The following is a 21,029-nucleotide window of genomic DNA, read 5'->3' on the forward strand; positions in this document are numbered from 1 at the left end:
TATGGACTTTGTACAATTTCTGTGGAAAAATATGGCATGTGGCAGAGAGTCAAAGCGCTGGAATGTCAAATTTGCTGCCTTGTACTGTCAAGCCACCTGCTAATCGAGTGGTGTTTCATTAAACTCATGTGTAAACAAGAATACATTAGTATGCATAAGAATGTATTTGTGTATTCAGCTTTCATTAGGCTGCATTTCAATAAACTGATGCGATAATGCAGTGTCCCACAAAGCAAGTAAAAGATTTGTAATTGAGTGCTATGCTGCGACATGAATGGTGACACTTCACAAAATGATAAAGAACAAAAGCTTAATCTATACAACTTCGACACAGCAGTACTATAATTAAAACATATAATAATCATGTTGTACTTCCCTCTAGGTTTAAGGGTTGTTATTGTAAATCTCCCACTATGAGAATCGGGGGAGGGGACAAAACGAATGAATGAGTAATTTCCCCCCATTTCATAAAGGATGCTACTACGTCTTCTCTCTCTGTATAAATAATCATTGCGTGCTCATGCACCCTGAACATGTCCTTTCCCCACTCCAGTCACAACATTTATATATTGAGATGTTCCTAAGTGAAAGTAAGGGTGAGGGAGCGATGTAATTAGTAAATGCTCACAGTGTCCTTTAATGTCCCCAGTTTCTTCAGCCCGTCCAAAGGCAGCAGGTCTGCAGAGTCCTTGTGCATAAACTGCACCGACTTCTTCATCCTCCTCTGTTGCCGAAGAGATACTGCCTCCCTGATCTCGGCCTTCTTCCTCCCTGAGTCCGACAGCATGCCCGAGTATAACATCTCGGGTGCGGACCCCAGGGGGCATACAGCTCTCTCTCAGCCAGTGTCAGCTTTCCTTAACAGCTCCCGCCCTCATTGTAAAGCAGGAGACGAGGATCTGTTCCAGCCCTATCGGTACTTAGAGAGTTTATGCGGGAGTGGGATTACAGTTTGGCTTTGTTTTTTTGTTGTTTTTTGTTAACTTCTAAGTGCCACATCGGGGCTTGCCGCGCCCTTTCATCCTGGTGGCATCCTCAGACTGTTCTGGTCTTGCAGGGCAGCTTTCATGAGCTGTGTAGTGTTCGGCACGCGCGAGGCGTTCTAGCCTTCCGCGCTGCCGAGGTGCGCTAGCGCTGACGCGTGACGTCAGACACTAGCGAGTTAAAATAAAGAGGCGTGGCCTCGGCTAGTCAGTCGGAGCCGCGTGTGTAACACAAGTATACCGGCTCCCGTGTATTATTTAACGCGCTCGCGCTGCCATGCTTTCTAGGCCATTAGAAGCATTACACTGGCGACGAGGGGTCTATTGAGCCCTGCTGTGCTATGTTGGGTGCCCCACATTGCACACCTTGTCCTCCCATGGTGCCTGAGCCTATGTGTGCTGCTCCCCTCATGGTGCCCTGGCTGAGCCTACTGTGAGGCCTGGTGGGGAACACTGCAGGTGCCCGGAGGGTCCATCCTGACATCGGAGGTGACGCTGGGTGTGCCCCGGTGCCCCAATCCACCGCCTGGAAGGGGTATGTCTCGCCCAGGTGATGCCGCACCTGCCCCCACGAGGGGTTTGACGACGGCCGCGCCCTCCTCCTGATCCAGGCCCATGCCGGGGGTGATCGCCTCGAACCAGAAGCGCCTGAGGGTCCCGCGGACGACGTTTGGAGGTAGGCGCGCCCACCAGTTGGTGCAGCAGCGCGAGGAAGGCCAACACGCAATGCCCGGAGGGAGTGCACGCCTGGTGGCGTCGACGCAGAGGAGAGGAAGCTAGCTTCCACCGCGTGCTGCGCACGTGCCAAGATGGCGTCAATCCCCGCCATTGAGCCGTTTGTCGTTGATGGTGCCCCGTCATCCCTCGCCCCGCGCTGGAAGGACTGGACAGACCGCCTGCAATTTTACTTCGAAGGGGCTGGCATCGCGAGGGAAAGGCGCAGAGCACTGCTGCTCCACCTAGGAGGCAAAGACATCCACCGCATCTACAAAACTCTTGTGGAAGCCACGCCGAAAACGTACCACACACTGCTGAACGCGCTCAACGCCCACTTTGAGCCCATGGCGAACAGGGACTATGAAAGGTTCATCTTCCGTCAGGCCAAACAAGAGGCAGACGAATCTCTGGATGCGTTCCATGGCCGGCTGAAGGATCTAGCCAGCACGTGTGGGTTCCGCGACGAACAGGAAGAGATCCGAGGGCAGATCATAAAGGGGTGTTACTCGTCTAAGCTTCGCGTCATGGTCCTCCAGGAAGAAGGCAAGCCCCTGGCGGACATCCTCACCCTCGGACGGTCGAAGGAGCTATCGCAAGCGAGAGCCTCGCACATGGAGGCAGCCCTACATCGCCCTGTGAAGACGGAGCAAGTGCAAGTGGCGGAAACGGTGAACGTAGTGCGGCCAAAAGGGAGGCAAGCCGGAGGAAAACGACAGCCGGAGGCAAAGAAGAAAGACTGTGGGTACTGTGGCGGCCAACCCCACCGCATGCAAGACTGCCCGGCCAGAGGGAAAAAGTGCGGCGCCTGCGGGTGGATGAACCACTTTGCGGCGGTGTGCCGGCCCATGCGGTACGCGAAGAGGCAGACAGTGAAGACACGGACGACGACACCGGAGAGTACCCAGTCCATTATGTGTTTGCAATCCATCAACCACAGAAGAAGAAGCGCAGACTTCCGAAATGTCGCATACTAGTCCAACAACAAGAGGTAAAGGCGACAATCGACACTGGGGCCTCCATCGAGCTGATGGCCGCCAACGTCTACCACCAACTGCGAGCCAAACCCCCGCTGAGAGAGGCGAAGATTAGGGTGTTCGCATACGGCCAGAAGATGCCCATTCCCCTCATCGGGTGCTTCCAAACAGAGCTACAACATGACGAGAGGAGCATCAAAACCACCGTCTATGTCACGGAAGTGGGCAGCGGGATGCTGCTGAGCGGGCAATTGGCCGAAGAGTTGAGGTTGATATCGTTTGCCATGGCAGTTCTGGAGGAAGAACTGGACACCATCCTGGAAGAGTTTGGAGAAGTCTTCAAAGGCATCGGATGCCTGAAAGGAAAGGAAGTATCCTTACACATCGACCCGTCGGTCCAGCCAGTGGCGCTGAGGCACCGGCGGATTGCTTTCCACCTGCGGCAGAAGGTGGAGGAGGAGCTAGAGGCCCTGGAGAGACAAGGCATCATCGAAAAGGTCAGTGGGCCAACCCCGTGGGTATCCCCGATCGTCATCGCCAGGAAGCCGAAGCAGCCAGGACAAGTCCGCATCTGTGTGGACATGCGCCTCTCCAATGCTGCGGTCAAAAGAGAGCGACACCTGACGCCCACTATTGATGACATCCTGGGAGAGCTGAACGGGGCCAGGTGGTTTTCAAAGATGGACCTACGGTCAGGCTACCACCAGCTACCACTTCATCCGGACTCGAGGTACATCACTACTTTTTCCACCCATGTAGGCCTCAGACGATATCGGCGCCTAAACTTCGGCATTTCGAGTGCCGCCGAGGTATTCCAAAATACCATCAGAGAGGTGCTCAGTGGGCTCCCCGGCGTGCTCAACGTGAGTGACGACCTGCTCATATACGCGTCAACCATAGAGGAGCACCACCAGCGATTGAGAGGGGTCCTCAAGAGGATTCGGGAGTCAGGCCTGACCCTGCACCGGGAGAAGTGTCAGTTCCTGCAGAATGAGATCACTTTCTTCGCATATACCTTCTCGGACCAAGGGGTGGCCCCAGACACGGATAAGGTGAAGGATGTCCAAGATGCCCCAGCTCCGACGAACATATCGGAGGCCCGGAGTTTCCTGGGCATGGTCAACTTCTGCGGCCGCTTCATTCCGGACCTCTCCAACCTCACCAAACCCCTCAGGGAGCTGACCAAGTCGTCCACCACGTGGCAGTGGGGCCTGGAACAGGAACAGGCGTTCCAAGCAATGAAGGCGGCCCTATCCGCGGACACTACCCTGTCATACTTCGACCCGGCAAAGCCCACCAACATGGCAGTCGACGCGAGTCCGTTTGGGCTGGGAGCGGTCCTGACGCAACGCCAGGACAATGAGGAATGGGCCCCCATCGCCTACGCCAGCCGGTCCCTGACCGAAACAGAGCAGCGGTACTCTCAAATCGAGCGAGAAGCCATCGCCATCCACTGGGCATGCCGGTACTTTCATGTGTACGTGTATGGACATCATTTCACGGTGACAACCGACCACAAGCCGCTCATTCCTCTATTCCAAGGGTCGTCCTCGAAGCCACCGCCCCGGATTGAAAAATGGATACTCCAACTGCAAGGGTACGACTACCGGGTGGAGTACAAACCAGGGGCCACGAACCCGGCGGACTACCTGTCACGACACCCGCGGAAAGCCACGCCAGAGGAGAAGGAGGAGGCCGAGGATACGGAGGAGTATGTCCGGTATGTGACGGAGCGGTCACGACCCCTTCCAATGAGCCTGGCCGCAATAATAGAAGCATCAGAAGGCGATGAATGCGTGAGAGCAGCAGCGGAAGCCGTCAGATCGGGGGATTGGAGGACAATTCAAGCCTCGCTCAACAGACGGACACCCCAAGCCAAGCTGACACTAGAGTCGTTCCTGAAGGTGAAAAGTGAGCTGTCCGTTGACGCCCAAGGATGTCTTCTGCGGGGTCCAAGACTAATCATGCCGGCCAGCCTCGCTCAACAAGCGGTGGACCTCGCCCACAGGGGACACCAAGGAGTAGTAAAGACAAAGGGCAGGCTCCGAGCCAAAGTATGGTTCCCAGGCATGGATGCGATGGTGGAACAGACGGTGAGAACCTGCACGTGGTGCCAAGCCGCAGGACCGCCGGAGCGCCCGCACCCAGTGGCGACCGAGGACAATCCTCGGCGACCATGGGAGTGCGTGAGTGCTGACTTCGGACATCTCCCCGATGGGCGGTATGCGTTGGTCATCATTGACGACTTCACCAAATACCCAGAGGTCGAAATCGTGGGGAGCCAGACAGCCACGGAGGTGATTGCGAAGTTTGAAAAAACCATCGCCACTCACGGCATATTCGGGGTGGTCAAGACCGACAACGGACCGCCTTTCCAAGGGCAGGAGTTCGCAGAGTATCTCAAGAGCTGGGGGATCACTCACCGCAAGATAACACCACGGTGGCCCCAGGCCAATGGAGAGGTAGAGAGGTTTATGAGGACACTCAATAAAACCATTTGCATCGCCATGGCTGAGGGATCTCCACTGGAGAGAGCGATCTACAGTTTCCTGCGCGAATACCGTTTGACCCCCCCATGTCACAACTGAGGCAGCGCCAGGAACAGCCACCATGGGGAGAATCGTAAGTGACACGATCCCACACCACCCTACTTGGGTTCCGGCACAAGCCACCAACGAAAAGACATTAGCCAACCGGAGGCGCTCGAACGACCACGCCAGCCTGCGAAGAGGAGCGAAGGAGTCCAGGATACAACAGCAGGATCGAGTATACGTGAGGGACCGCTACCCAGGCAGCAAGTTCAGACTTCCTTTTGAACCTCAACCATGGGTGGTCACCCGCCGGACAGGCACGATGGTGACCGCTCAAAGAGGTGCGGAAACAGTCACGCGAGATGTGTCCTTCTTTAAAAAAGTCCACCCAGGAACACCGCCACGTCCCGGGGCTGAGCCCGAGGGGCCGGATCCCGACCAGCCGAGAGGAGATCAGGAAGTGGAGGACGGTCGGAGCGAGGATGGGGGTTCCCAGCCCGTCCCAGCCACCCCAGGGGGTAACCCGCCTGACAGCTCCCCAGCCCGGGTAGAGCCGAACACCCCAAGGCGCAGAACCCCCGAGGTGGTCCCTTCCAGAGGCGGCCCGTCCCGCTACAACCTGAGGAGGAACCCGGCACCGTCATCCCAGCTGGCGGACTATATGGTGTGACCCGTAAGGACTGGCGGACTGGTGACAGATCCATTGTTTTGTTTTTATGTTTTGCTTAATGTTTATAAAGGTTGGAAGGAGTGTAGTGTTCGGCACGCGCGAGGCGTTCTAGCCTTCCGCGCTGCCGAGGTGCGCTAGCGCTGACGCGTGACGTCAGACGCTAGCGAGTTAAAATAAAGAGGCGTGGCCTCGGCTAGTCAGTCGGAGCCGCGTGTGTAACACAAGTATACCGGCTCCCGTGTATTATTTAGCGCGCTCGCGCTGCCATGCTTTCTAGGCCATTAGAAGCATTACAAGCTGCTCACTCTCGCAGGAATCTGCCGGGCCTCGCTGACACTGTGGGACACCCAGCGCTGGAGATGCGGGTTTCTGTGCAGCGCTCCTCGTGCCTGTGGTGGGCCTAGTTTAAATTCTAGGGAGCAGCTTCAATCCTGTTTCCTGCTGACGGGGTGTTTTGGTCGCCTGCTGGTGCACTTGTCAGCACGTATCTTATCAGGGCAGTGCTGGCACGGGTGCTATGATAGCGGCCTAGGAGGCAGACCAGTCTCTGTGCAGGGTCAGATATGTCAGCAGGGAGGAATCAGTGGGCACACCGTTTCATGCTACGGCTTCTGCAGCTCTCAGTCTCTCCTTTCTCTTAGGGGGGAACAACGGATAGCGCTGGGCTGACAATGCCGGTGCGGACCTCTCACAGAGGTGCCTGCAGCAACTCTAAGTGTAAACCACAAAAGCTATAAACCAGCAAAATGACGCGCTAATGACTAGATAATCCCAGCTGGTCGAGCAGGTGTCAATTCAAGCCCTAATATATGGAATAACACATGCTTTCTTTGTGGTTAAACCTGCACGTATATGTTGGTAGCAGTAGGATTTACCTGCAATACACAGAATTTTTCAATGCATAGAATGCAAAGCATCATGCAGCCCTAAAACACACGGGCTACCACGTACCTTGCATCCAAAAATCAGCGACAAAGTGTTGTTGGTGCATGCAAGTTAGTTTCCAGTGGCAAATTATTGGTTTAAAGCAGGCAGAGCTTTTTACAATAGGGCACATTCCTACAGTGCTGCAGTACAGGCAGCTCGCGCTCGCAAGTACGTCAGCCTGCACATGGAATGTTGCGGCTGTCATGATTCACAGGAGGGGAGGGGGGGTATGCGCAGGGGGATGTTTGCACAGGGGGGGGTTTGAAAATAAAATTAAAAAACGTACCTTGCTAGTCTTGCGCCACCTCCGTTCCTGGCCAGGTGACGGTCCCGCCGGGGATTCCCGGAACTGGAAGGAAGCATGTATCCTCCCTCCCCTCCCCTCCCTTAACCCAATCACAACTCTGCAATGGCAGCGTTGTGATTGGTGCAGAGTCCCGGGCGGTGCCCAGCCGGGCACCTGTTGGGAGGCCATTTACTCTATGTAGGCTGCATGCAGCCTACATAGAGAAAATGTAGAGTGCGCATGACTGATTTGGTCAGCCCCAGGGCCGGCCAAGCAGTTAGGGCACTCAGAGTGGTGAAAGCCACTCCTCCCCGACCCGCCCGCCCTCAACCAGCCATACGCTCCCGCCCCCAACCAGGCATACCCAGTGTAGTCTGCTTTCTCGCAGCGCGAGAAACAAAAAATAAAATGGTATTTAAAATACCATTTTATTTTCTGCTTCTCGCACTGCGAGAAAGCAGTGGGGTGGCGCTCCGACGCTCTAATGGAGCGGCTGCCACTGTTCACCATTAGAAGATACATTTTTAAAGTGTTGCAAGGCAGCTCCAACGCTAACCTATGGGTGCGATAGGCCTTGCTATTGTAAAAAAATGAATGTTGCACTTTTTCTCTACCAGGACATGCAAAACGTAAAAGGATTTGTTCTACCTTTCAAATACATTGCATCCTGTCCCAAGGGCTACCTAGGGCCTACCTTAGGGGTGCCTTACATGTAACAAAAAAGAAGGTTTGGGCCTGGCAAGCAGGTGAACTTGCCAGGTTGATATGGAAGTTTAAAACTGCACACAAAGGCACTGCAGTGGCAGGCCTGAGACATGTTTGAAGGGCTACTCATGTGGGGGGCACAATCAGTGCTGCAGACCCGTTAGTATCATTTGCTTTATAGCCCTGGCCACATGTAGTGCACTGTACCAAGGACTTATTAGTAAATTGAATATGCCAATCATGTAGACACCATCGATGATGTGTGTTGATTGGCGCTTGCCTGGTGGTGTGTATGGAGTGGCACTTGCCTGGCAGTGTATGTGTACCGGAGCTTGGCTGACGGTGAGCATGGATGCAGCTTGGCTGGCGGTGTGCGTGGATGGTGGTGTGTGTGTACAGTAAACACCCCTTACTACGCATCCGTCACCCCGCATGTTGTTACAACGCGATTGCTACAACAACCGCGTTGTAACAACACATACCATTACCCCGCAAGTCGTTACAACGAATTGCAGAGGGGGCAAAATCCAACACCTTCCCTACTGTCCGCACAGACTGGAGTTGGAATAGTAAATTATACTATTCCAACATTCAGCGCCCCCCTCCGCAAGTCGTTGTTATGTCTTGCAGGGTAATGGTATGCGTTGTTACAACGCGGTCGTTATAACAACAGTGTTATAACAACATGTGGGGTGAGGGAAAGCGTAAAAAAGAGGCATATTCGTGCATGTACTGACTCTTGGCTGGCAGTGTGTCTTGCATGGATCCTGTAGTGTTTTCTTACCTAGAATCCCCTGCAAGCCACCAATTTACTTAAAAAGTCACATTTTCCTCACATTTCTGTGTAGATAAGTTGTAGGATCACCGTGCAGGCACAAATTTCCTACCACTCAGCATTCCCCTTGGTCTGGCGAGAAAAATGATACCTCACTTGTGTGGGTGCCTAAAGTAGCGTCAGCCAAAAGATATATAAACAAATGGCCCTTCTAGACTCGCCTTGGGCCCCCCCTCAATCTCTAATAACATTTTTGGCCCTTTCATGTCATAGGCACTTGGCCCATCCACACAAGTAAGATAACATTTTTATCGGGAGACTGAGAGGAACGCTGAATGGTATAAAATGTGTGCAGTGCAATGATATCAAACACAAAAAGAGGGGGGGATCTAGGAGCTACAAAAAGGTCCAGTGTCCATGCTCCCAAGACTAGGTACATATTACCAGGAGGACAAAGTTCCTGCGGGCAGGTGCAAAAAGTCACCTGAGCCCTTAAAAATAAATGAGGAGTGAAAGAGTTCCTAGTTTGAAGAACCACACAGGTAAGTGGAGGACCACTCTATGTCCTCTGTTGCCCTCACACACCCCGAAAGGTGTCATGCTTCATCATCGGGCGGTTGCTCCTCGTAGGGCCGGCGCTGCAATTCCCTACGGGCCCCCGAAGGGTCACTTTTTCGGAGATCTTTTTTGGAACCGCCGGATGGTGCATGTGGGTATGTGGAAAGTGGGTTCTGTATGGAGGGTAAAAAAGGTGCGTGCAAGTGAGTGAAAAACATGGTGGGTCATCATGCAGCAACTTGTATAGATGTACCCTGAGCAGAATTAAACTGCTAAAAAATTGTGACCCTGAAGGCACAATCTGCCCATGGATCAGGGATCAAAGGCCAACATGTTTCGCGCCTCTATCGCCTGAGAGGTCGGTGGCGCTTCGTCAGGACCAAATTCTTAACAATAAGTGCACGTGAAAAATAAGTAAATCAAGTTAAAATACCCTCAATATCGGTCTGGGCAAACGCCTGTACACCCTCAGTGCGGTAACAGGTCAGCGATGAAGGAATCGCTCCAGGTCAATATCTAACCGGTTCATTATATAAAAACCAACAGCTAGGCGTGTGGAATTCCTGCAGATTATTGGGAATTCAGCTCGGGTCATTACACCGCTGTACCGCCCCCATCCATGCGGCTGCCAGTAATGCCTAAAGTAGCGTCAGCCAAAAGATATATAAACAAATGGCCCTTCTAGACTCGCCTTGGGCCCCCCCTCAATCTCTAATAACATTTTTGGCCCTTTCATGTCATAGGCACTTGGCCCATCCACACAAGTAAGATAACATTTTTATCGGGAGACTGAGAGGAACGCTGAATGGTATAAAATGTGTGCAGTGCAATGATCCCACAACATTCCCAAACAGATATTCCATACCTCCCAGGCCTCCCATGGGTGTCTAGTTTTTAGAAATGTCTGGGTTATTTAGGTTCCCTGCATGTCTGGAAGCCCGGGACCAAAATCACAGATGTCCTCTATTCTATCACAAAATTACCTGGTTTTTCAAAGGTGTCACCTGTGTTTTTGGTCCCGGGCTCAGATACCATCTAGGGAGAACTACCAAACCCCATATTTCTGAAAACTAGATACCTAGAGGAGTCCAGGGCAGTGCGGCTTGCGTGGATCGCTCAACAGTTTCTTACCCAGAATCCCCTGTAAACCACAAATGTAGCTAAAAAATATCATGTTTTCCTCCCTTTTCTGTGTAGAAAAGATGTAGGATCATCGGACCGCCAAAAATTTCCTACCACCCAGCATTCCCACCAGTTTCCTGATAAAAATGGCATTCACTCATACGCCCACGACAGGAAACACCCCATAACACACTCATGTGGGTGGGCCCAGTACCTGTGATAGGCAAGGGCCCAAAACGTATTGTGGAGACATCAAAATTACCTATCACAAAACAACCTGGTTTTGCAAGGGGGGGGGCTCCTGGGCTTTTGGCCCCGGGCTTGGCAGCCATCTAGGGAAACCTACTAAACCCACACATTTAAACAAAAACTAGACACCCTGGAAAGTCCAGGGAGGTATGGCTTGCGTGGATCCCCCAATGTTTTCCTACCCAGAATCCCCTGCAAACCCCAAATTTAGCTGAAAAAATCCAATTTTTCTCAAATTTCTGTGTGGGAAAGTTGTGGGATCACCGGGCTGACACAAACTTCCTACCACTCAGCATTCCTCCATGTCTTCCGATAAAAAATGTACCTCACTCGTGTGGGTGAGCCAAGTACCTGTGACAGGCAAGTGCCCAAAACGTATTGTGGAGACATCAAAATTACCTATCACAAAACAACCTGATTTTTCAAGGGGGGAACTGGGTTTTTTGGCCCAGGCAGCCATCTAGGTAAACCTACCAAACCCACACATTGCTGAAAACTAGACACCCTGGGGAGTCCAGGGAGGTATGGCTTGCGTGGATCCCCCAACGTTTTCCTACCCAGAAGCCCCTGCAAACCTCAAATATAGCTGAAGAGCTAATAGTAGCTTCTAGTAGGTGGATTATTTGTGATGTTGTTAACTGTATAGCAATAGTGTTTGTCTATATGGTTATCCTCCTCCAATAGGCTTAGAAGGCATTTTGTTGGATCTGTGCATGCAGGTGGTGGGGATAGTGGATGACAGTGAGGTGGTGGGTTATGCAGTTGTTTTTTGTGGTGTAGGCTTGATGTTTAATAGAAAAGGATATGCACAGTTGTCAACAGAGGTGTGTTGTTTAAATAATTTTCATATGTTGAGGGTGGAAGGTGTATGTTTGAGGGATGGTGGTAGAACATGTGGGTTATTTTTTAAGATTCTAAATTATGCATGGAAGAAAGTCAAGTAGATTAATATTGTTGTGTATTGGTGGAGTTTGTGATTGGTGCTGTAAATGTTTGAAATTTTGAATGCAAAGTTGGAATAGGATGTGTATTATTTTTGTGGGCATGAGGGTATGAGTGAATGTTTGTCTGTATTTTGTGATGGAATGTATAGCAAGAAAATGTGTGAGTGTTTGCCAGACTGCAGGACTCAGGTATCCAAAGGTCCACACTGGGCTGCATCACCTCCTTTCTCTCCAACAGGACACAATGAGTCAGAATCCCCACTTTCACCTCTGAACACAAGAAGCTAGTCTGCAGGGTCCCCCATGGCTCCTCCTTGGACACAACCCTGTTCATCATATACATGGGGCCCCTCACACACATCAAAAGAACCCTTGACATCAACATTGTTTCCCATGCCGACAATGCTCAGCTCGTACTCTCTCTCACGGATGCGAACACTACCAGGACCAACTTCACTGCCTGCATGTCCAAGGTAGCCAACTGGATGAAAGAGAACTGCCTCAACTCAAAACAGAGGTCCTGATATTCAGTAATCCAAGCCTCCATCTAGAACTCCTCCTAGTGGCCATCCAACCTGGGTCCCACACCAACCCCCACACACTACACCAGAAACCTCATCATTGTCCTGGATGGCAAGTGCACGATAAACAAACAGGTCAATGCTGTGACTGAATCCTGCTGCCACATCCTTAAAATGCTCCACATCATCTCCAAATGGCTACACACGCACACAAGATGCATGGTCACCCAAGTCCTCATCACCAGCAGACTCCACTACAGCAACAAACTCTATGTTGGTTCTCCAGTCATCTCATGCAAAGACTCCAGACCATCCAAATCACTGCCGCCAGACTCCTCCTAGATGCCACCATGAAACACCTACATCACTCTCTACCTCACTTAACTCCACTGGCTACCTGTCCAGAAAATACTGCAAGTTCAAGCTGCTCTTCAACTTCTACAAGGCCCTCCATAACATAGGACCTGCTTACCTCAAAGAATAACTCCAACTCTACCACTCCACCAGACAACTATGTTCCACTTCTTACTCCCTCACACAGATCCTGCACATTGGCAGAAGACAGAAGGCACCTTCTCCTTAATCATCACCAACAACTGGAACAAACTTCCTATGCACATCAGAACTGCTACTCCCCTCCTCAACTTTCTGGAGAAGCTGACGACCTAGCAGTTTAACTAGGAGCACTGCCGAGACCATGCTCCTGCTCCAGCAGCTTTATACTCTCACAGGTGATATGTTGCATCATACATATCCACCTAACAAAACTTAACAGTGTTACGTTTGGCTTTTATGGAATAGTTTATGTGTTTTTTGTAAAAAAAAGTGAGATTTCTTTGGAGGATGATATGAAAGAAGGTTGGGTCAATGGTTGTTTGTGCAGGAATTTTGTTTGTTGGGATTACGTAGAGGGCAAAGCTGATTTTTGTGTGAAAAATGAAAAAAAGAGGGTGTGTTTGAGGATATTAAGGTTATGTGTAATGGGATTTTGTGTTGTGTTGGTGATATGTGTGTTTGATAGGGGTATAGGGTAGAGTAGTGGTTTGTGTGACAGTAAATATGCCATTCTGTGGCAGTTGGTGTAGAAATGTCTATGGATGTGATTTGTGGTGTTGTGGAGTGTTTTCTGAAAGATTGAATTATAGATTGAGTATGTTTGTTGTGAATGAGCAGTGTGCATTTGCTGAGAATATGTTTGCAAGTTTAGTGATGTAGATAAGTTATGGGGGTGGCTGGTAATGTTGAAAAAGGACAGTATTTCTGGCCCTAGGCCCAACCTGGCCCGAACAGGTCATAACAGGCAACTGCCCTTGTCCTCTCCACCCTTAGACTTAATGCCGGGGCTAAGACCCTCTGAGCCCTACGGTTAAATAGCCCTGGTTATCAGGTTACCTTTGACCAGTGGGAACCTAACCCTAGCCAATCGGAACCATAGAGCTTAACCCTTGAGCCAATGAGAGCCCTCCCCCTATTAACAGATCACAGCGCTAGCCCTCTCAACCAATCAGAGCCATATCCCTATCAGCTAATCAGAGGTCAAACCCTAAGACCTAAGTCCAATAGACACCCTAGCCCTAGGAACCAATCAGAACCCTAGACAATCAACTATTCTGAACCCTAATCCTAAGCACTAAGGGGGTCATTACGATGGCAGTCGGGCTTTTTTCTGACCGCCATCATTGCGGTAGTGGGAACGTCAGCCTACGAGGTGGCCTACCCACCTACCGCATTACGATGCGACCACCACTGCGGCAGTCGCAGGCCCTATATCTAACATTGCGGTGGGGATGCAGTCAGCAGGCCCCGCCGCAATGGCCAGAAAAAGGCACTTGCATATCCCTGCACTACGTGGCAGGCACCATGCCGTGCCTACCACATGGTGAAGGGATATAAAGGGGGGCACCATAGATGCCCTCCAGTGCCCTTGCCCCAGGCCCAGAGATGAAGGGGGGCCTGCTATGAGCCCTCAAATCTGCTTTCGCCATTCATTTTGTTGCCGCTTGTCCGCCGCAAAACGAACGGAGGAAAGGGATATCATAATCCCTACGGCGGTGCCTGCAGGGCGCAATGTTGACCGCCTGTCGGAACCGTGGCAGGCACTCTTTATGACCGCCGCACTTAACCAATGATTCCCTCAGCCATCATAATTTGGTGGGGGGGAAACAGCAGCACGATGGCGGAGGGCCCGCCACCAATAGGCTGTCGGTAGCGGGCCTTCTGCCATTGTAATTAGGCCCTAAGTCCAAAAGCAACCCTAGCCCTGAGAACCAATCAGAACCCTAGCCCTTTCAACCAATTAGAACACAACAAAACAGTCAAAAGAGGATGGGACAAAACACCCACAGCAGAACATAACAATATTGCATCTCAGTACTTTAGCACAAAATCACTGTAGCAGAAATTACAACAGAAAACATCACCACAACAACGCCACAAAAGAAATATGCGCAAACAGAAAAGGGCGGTAAAAGGTGTTTGCATCAAGCACTGTCTAAATTTATCAGCACGGATATGAACTAGCTCCAGTAAAAATGTTTTGGGATCCGACGCTTCAAATCTATTGAACAAAAGCATAATTTGACGTACTACATGAATGCGTATACATGGTATGATTGGAAGGCTACCCGAAAGATTGATACAACTTTGTGGAAATAAGCAATAATATTTTCCTATTATAAAGAGTGATAGTAAGGGCCTCTCTGTTATTTGCTGGGGCTTGGTATTACAAATCCAAGTATAAGAGTTTTCTTAAATAGGGCAAATACCCTTGATATAGCAATACAGGACTGATGGACTGATAACACTGCACACAACTTAAATCACATTTAGATATCAGAATCGCACTAAACTTCAAAAAGTCAATGTAAGAAATACATTTGCTTTTAAGGTAGTTTGTATGATGGTATACGACCCACAAGACTATAGAATAACAGCCGTTTGATATATACATATAAGTAAAGTCTTCTTTTGGAAGTCCTTTTTTTAGGCACTTTAGACGAGTACTTTATTGCTGTGAATATCTTTGAGTAACTTATATCAGGTAGCTCCACTGCATTCACAGCTCTGAAAAGAGGCGAAGTTTGTAGGAGGCTGAAAGTAAACGTTAAACACTGGCTGTAAAAATAGAATGGAGGTTGGACTTCAGCCGGCTCATTATTGTCAGCAGAAGCGGGTATTGTGCTAAGGCGCCCAATCGATCAGGTCACTTCTGGCAGGCTGCCAAGTTATTACTCCTGCTGCCACTGCATCGGAGACATAACAATTTGTTGGATTGTAGCACTGATGCGTTTCACGGAGACCAGCAGCTTCCTTTCAGAATGTTGGTGGCACGTCAGAATACATGTCACACGCAGGAGCACACACACACACGCACACACGCGCGCACACGCACACGCTCTCACGCAGATTTTTAAACCACGTGTAATTATTTGGAACGAAGAACATGTGTAGGTTGATGCATTTAAAAATGAAAAAGGCCTATAAAATATTTCCTACCGTATTATCCAGCGGCAAACCTTCCTTGTGTCCTGAGGTTTGTTGTAATTACTGTATTGAAAGGAACCAGACAAACCAGTCAGTAGAAACTGATTATCACACGCAGTAGCTGTAAAAATATAGAATTTTAAATCTGTTATTGAACTAACTCGCTCTCTGATCGTTCATATTTACATTCTTTTTCTACTTAGGCAATTTGATGATAACAAAATAATTGACATTAAATGAACAAGAATACATACACCGCCGTAGATTACGTTAGATCACATCTGATTAAAATATTGCGAACTTTGGGGCATTTTAGCAATAGATGACGATAAATATGGCAAAGCGCGCTTAGCACTTTTCATTTTATCGCCGTCTATCGCTGGAATTTTTCACCCGGTTATTAACAAAGCGTATCACCGAGGCGATAAAAATTCCAGCAATAGAGGCGATATCGCTGTTTTCCATGGAACAACGCTGGTTTTCCAGTGATGTTCCATAGAAAGCGGCGATATCCTTGATGATAGGGCCTGTGGTCTTAGCCACACAATCCACCCCCCCCCCCGGTCTTAGCCACACAATCCACCCCCCCCCCCCATGTAAACTATGCCTTAATCTGGAATTTAACAGACATTAAATTCCAGCGTTAAGGCCTAGTTAGCGCAAAAAAAATCAGTGCTAAACCGGACGGGGCTTCGTTGTAAATACAGCGAAGCACCGTTACTGATATTTTATGATGTAGTTGTGAGGGGCACACCTACCTTGTATCTCATTAGCGATGCGAGGTGAGGAGATGGGGAACCAGGCGTTAAGGCAAGGAAACACGCTCTAGCGTGTCCTTGCTAATAGTGCAATGCCATTATCGTCGCATTTCGGCCGAAAACAGCCACTAAAGTGGCGATAATTGGCTTGATAATATGCCCCTTTCTTTCTTCCTCACTCCAGTATATAGACATCACAATAAACATTGATGATTCTTCTCTCGTACTACAAAACCATCTATTGTTTATTGGGTCGATCAATGGAAAATAGAATCCCTTACCGTGATTCCAAATAAATACATGAGAACAATGCTCATATATTGTAAAGAAGATTGTAATTGCACACAACTTAATTAACTGATGTGACATAACAGCCGTGTTTTTTCACTATTGTGACGACTCCATGGGATATGCTTTCTTACCAGGTGTTCTTCCGCTTTGAGCCATTCTCAAGAGACTCAAGCACAGTGGTGGAATGGCCAATGACGTTTTTCCATTTCAACCACCTTTTTCTGCACCTTCCAGTTCTCAAAAGGCCAGAGAGAGGTGGGAAAATTGGACTCGTTGCCTGTGCAGCATATTCCTTCTGAAAAATATGCTCACAGGAAATCGCAGACCACTCTGAGAGACACTCACTTCTACCAGGCCGGCTCTTGGCTCAGAGATCATGGCTTCAGGTGGCAGACAGGGTGGGAAGCCACAGAAAGTGGTGTGGCAGGGTGAAAGGAGGACAGGTATCAGTTGAATTTTGGAACAGGGCCACCTGAAATCTTCTTTCAGCTGTGTCTTACACGTCCCCAAACACATCTCACCAACACTCCTGATTTGTCGTCTTTGTGCCAAGAGGAAGAGACATGTATAGCATTGTCGCTTTTTCGATGTTGTATCACTGGGGGTTTTCTGTTTTATGGACTGTTTCTTTCTGCTATTGAGACTCTGAACCCAGTGAAACTGTCATGAAGTCTCACAGAATACACTTTCCTCCTATAACATGAGGGGACATTGGCTGGCTTATTTAAGTTTTCAGAAAAGCCATGGTAAATTGTTGCATGAAATGCTCCAGTGGCATGAACATGGAATGTCACATGTTGGTCTTATTGTACATTTACATCAGCCATATGTATTACTCTAAAAAATACTGTTCGAGGGACACCATTTAGGTATGGTTTGGTGAAGCTTAAACCTTGCAAAGCGCTACAAAAAACAAGTTGGGATTAGCAACTATAGCGGCTTATAAAGGAGAAAGAAATAGCTCTTATTCTTTAGTATTTGTAGAGAAAGGGAATCAGCGCAAGTGTTTTAAATGAGGCAGCCTGTGTATATGCAGACCAGAAGAGCAGAGGCTCCATAACAATATTGTACAGGCTTTCGAAAGAGGCGCTGGGTGTTGAACCCTATCTACTTCATATGGAAAACTTGCTGAGTTAATGTTGCATTATGCAAAATTGAACATTGATAGCGGCTCAGTGGAAAATCTTACATGAAATGAAACTGTAAAACACTTCCCATTTCTATGCCTAATCAAGTCCCACCTACAATCTAAATGAGGGAAGGATGGAGTATGAATATATATACAGGATAGATTATCATTTTTATGGTACAAATAATCCTCGGTAATTTTGCAAGCCTCAACCAGTTTCGTGACCACACAGAGGAATGAATCCGACGGCCTTTAGGGTTGTTCTTTATAATACATGATCACACCATCACCCTTCCATCAAACCACTTTGGTGATTTTTTTTTCAAGTTCATTACCAAAATGAAGAATGCAACAGAATCTCTAGTGTGAAATTAAACATACCGAAAAGCAGTAGTAATTGTTTTAAAAAATACATGATAATCTAACATAAATCAGTGAACACAATATTCTGGTTCAGTTTATGTAGAACCATGCTGGGATTTTATCCTTCTTCTAATAAACTATAGCTTGCACTAAATAAACATATTAACTTAAATATATATCGTTTACACTGATCACTTTTTTTTTTTTTTTAATGATTCAGAAGAACAAAAAGTCAGTTCCCCTTATTGTTGTTTAAACTGCAGCTCAAATTATGTGACCTGCCTTTCTCATTGGCTGTTGGTTCTGGCAGCCAAAACTGTGACATCAGAACTCAACTGTAAAAACTTATTGCAGTTGAACACCCATGCCATTTTTAATTATTACAAGTGGATAAAGATGTCACAACTCAACTGTAACAAGGAAATTAAAGACAAGATTATATATAGGTCTTTACAGACCTACCAGTCTAGCAGTGCTGAATGGTTAAAACCCTTACAAGCTTATACCTAAATACAAAATATAATTGATCAATTAAGGTCCGATAGAGGTAGGTTTGAATAAAAGCACTGTGGTCTTGACACATATAGAACTGTTTAGTACTAGCAGGCATTTGTTTGTGGAGAATTAAACAAATGTATGATCAAGTGTACTTTTCCATGGCACCACAACCTGGATGCATCTATTCACATATTTTGAATGTCCCTAAGAAGAAGACATTCTCACCCTTACTTCTATTGCGGCTCCACCTTACTTGTTTTCTTCCACATATGTATTATACTAATGCGGAATAATAGGTTATTATTCATTATCAGTACAATAAAACGCAGATATTCAATGTGATCGAGGGTCAAGAAGCAGTGTCAGGTAGGTAGTGGCAGCTGTCTGATGCAGGTAAATAGACATGTATACACCTGTCATTTGACACACTGTCCATGGCTGTCAGTTCCAGCTCTAGCCTCATAGGCCTGCCATGCCTCAGTGTCCAGTCATTTGTGACATGCTGTAGCATCACTTGTAAAGGTAGTGCCTTGCTGCTTTAGTTGGGAAAGGGATGGATGAAATAGAAAGAGGTTGTAAGTTAGAACATGCACTCTGGATGTTTGAGCTTTCAGTTTCAGCTGTATAGCAGCCCAGAGGTTCGTTGGAGCTCCCAGAGCTGAAAAGGGACCTGCACATGCTCACTCAAGAAAAAAGGTGCTTCTAAATGGTGTGTGTGTGAGCGTCTCCTTTTGTGTGTGTGTATGATAGAGCATGTGCATTTGTATGTGTGAGTTTGTGTTGGTGTATGTGTGTAAGTGTGCAAAGATGCCTGTGAGTGAAAGTAAATGAATGTCAGAAGAAATGAGTGGGAGTAGGTGAGATTGAATGAATGAAAATACATGAGGCTGGGCAATAGTGGAAGTATGAATGAGCGTGAGTGAAAGTAGACAAGAGTGTGATTGAGAGTGTGACTTTGAATGAGCATAATTGTGAGTGAGAATGAATGAGGAGAAAGTGAGAATAAGTAAGTGAGAGTAAAAGTGAGTGCAAATAATTGTGAGTAAGAGTGAGTGAAAAAAAATGAGTTAGTGATTTTGAATTTGATTTCAAATGAATGAGTAAAAATGTGTGAATGAGGGAAACAGTGAGTGCAACTGAGTGAGAATATTGAGTGTAACAGTGTGAGTGAGAAGGAAGGAGTATTAGTGAGTGCAAGTGAGTTTAAGAGTGAGTGGGAATGAATGAGTGTGAGTGACTAAGTGGGTAAATGAATGCAATTGTGCGTGAATGATTGAGAATATGTGTTTGTGTACATGTGTGTGTGTTATGTTTGTGAGCACCCTGGCAGAGAGTAGGTATTTCTTCACTTAATGAGACACTCATTGCGAAATACCAGCTCCGGGTTACTGGAGGTAACTGTTGACACATGGGGCATCCATTACAAAATTCAGGCACTGGAAAGCTGTAGGTAATACTTTTCAAATGGGACACCTATGGTACTGGCATACAAGAGGCAATTTTTGACATAATGAGCACCTGGGAGAAAATACAGGCCCCAGCATACTTTGGGCAATTCCTGGCATATGATTCACACAGCACAAAACGTGAGCGCCGACATATTCATGGAGTCAGAAATTGGTTTATTAATTTGGGAAGGACTGACGCTACCAGCTTAATAAACTCAATGACATTAGGCCAAAACTCTGTTTTTAGAGAATCACTGCTCAATCCCTGCTACCAATGGCTCATGCTGCAGGTAGTTCCCAGAGCACTCTGTGTTAAGTTCAACCAGTACCAACAATTTTAAAGTCAAGAAAAAAACTCAATAAAAAACCCAAATCAATTTAGATATATAGATACAAATGTGTGAGTAAAAAGATATAAGAATTATTAAAAGCCTGTAAGGGGAACAAGACTCATGATTTTTTTAAGTTTTAGAATCAAAAAGCAAAATAAATAAGAGCATCATTGAAAAAATATAATTCAAATTTGAACAGGAATTAGGCATTATTACAAGCTGATCACTATGGAGCATAAATTGTAAACACAAAGCAAGTCATCACCATGTATACTATGAGATTTAATCTTTTAATGGAATTCAAAATCCTCCAATGGGACAAGAACCAAAGCTGTAGCTCGCCAAGGTCCCTCGGTGTCATATACATTATTGTTGAGCTCCCACTGCAGACATTGTTTTTTGCTCCAAAAGCTCTGAGCAAAACAAAGCTGGATTTCATGGCCACTGGGAAACATTTGCTGCCTCATCCCAGTCCAAGGTTTTATCTTCAGACTTTGTACTTTTTTGGTTCTCCAAATACTCCAGCTGATCAAGGATGAAAGCTGTAGCTGGGGAAAGCTCTACAAGGGTAGGTACTTTTAACATGAGATCCTACTAAACCTGTATCCAGTATAGCAAAAACACCACGAGGGACACATCTGGTTTTCTTGCCCATTTTTAAAACAACCTGCCTGAGCAAGCATCAGCACCCCGCCCTAGTCCTCCAGATGGCAACAATTACTGATGTTCACTTTTCTCCAACTGCTCGGAAAGTTAATTATGGTA

General features: G+C 47.7%; 1 protein-coding gene across 2 annotated transcripts in view; it reads right to left on the bottom strand.

Moving 5' to 3' along the window:
* The window catches only part of TMPRSS15 (transmembrane serine protease 15), a 1,488,231-nt gene that overhangs the window by 963,547 nt on the left and 503,655 nt on the right, over nt 1–21,029 (bottom strand). For both annotated transcript variants that reach the window (XM_085623059.1, XM_085623060.1), the window contains exon 8: nt 15,458–15,566. In XM_085623059.1, coding sequence (XP_085479185.1) covers nt 15,458–15,566 — 109 coding nt within the window. The remainder of the gene's footprint in view (nt 1–15,457; nt 15,567–21,029) is intronic.

This window comes from Triturus cristatus, chromosome 8 (genome assembly GCF_964204655.1).
Source record: "Triturus cristatus chromosome 8, aTriCri1.1, whole genome shotgun sequence".
Lineage (NCBI taxonomy): Eukaryota > Metazoa > Chordata > Amphibia > Caudata > Salamandridae > Triturus > Triturus cristatus.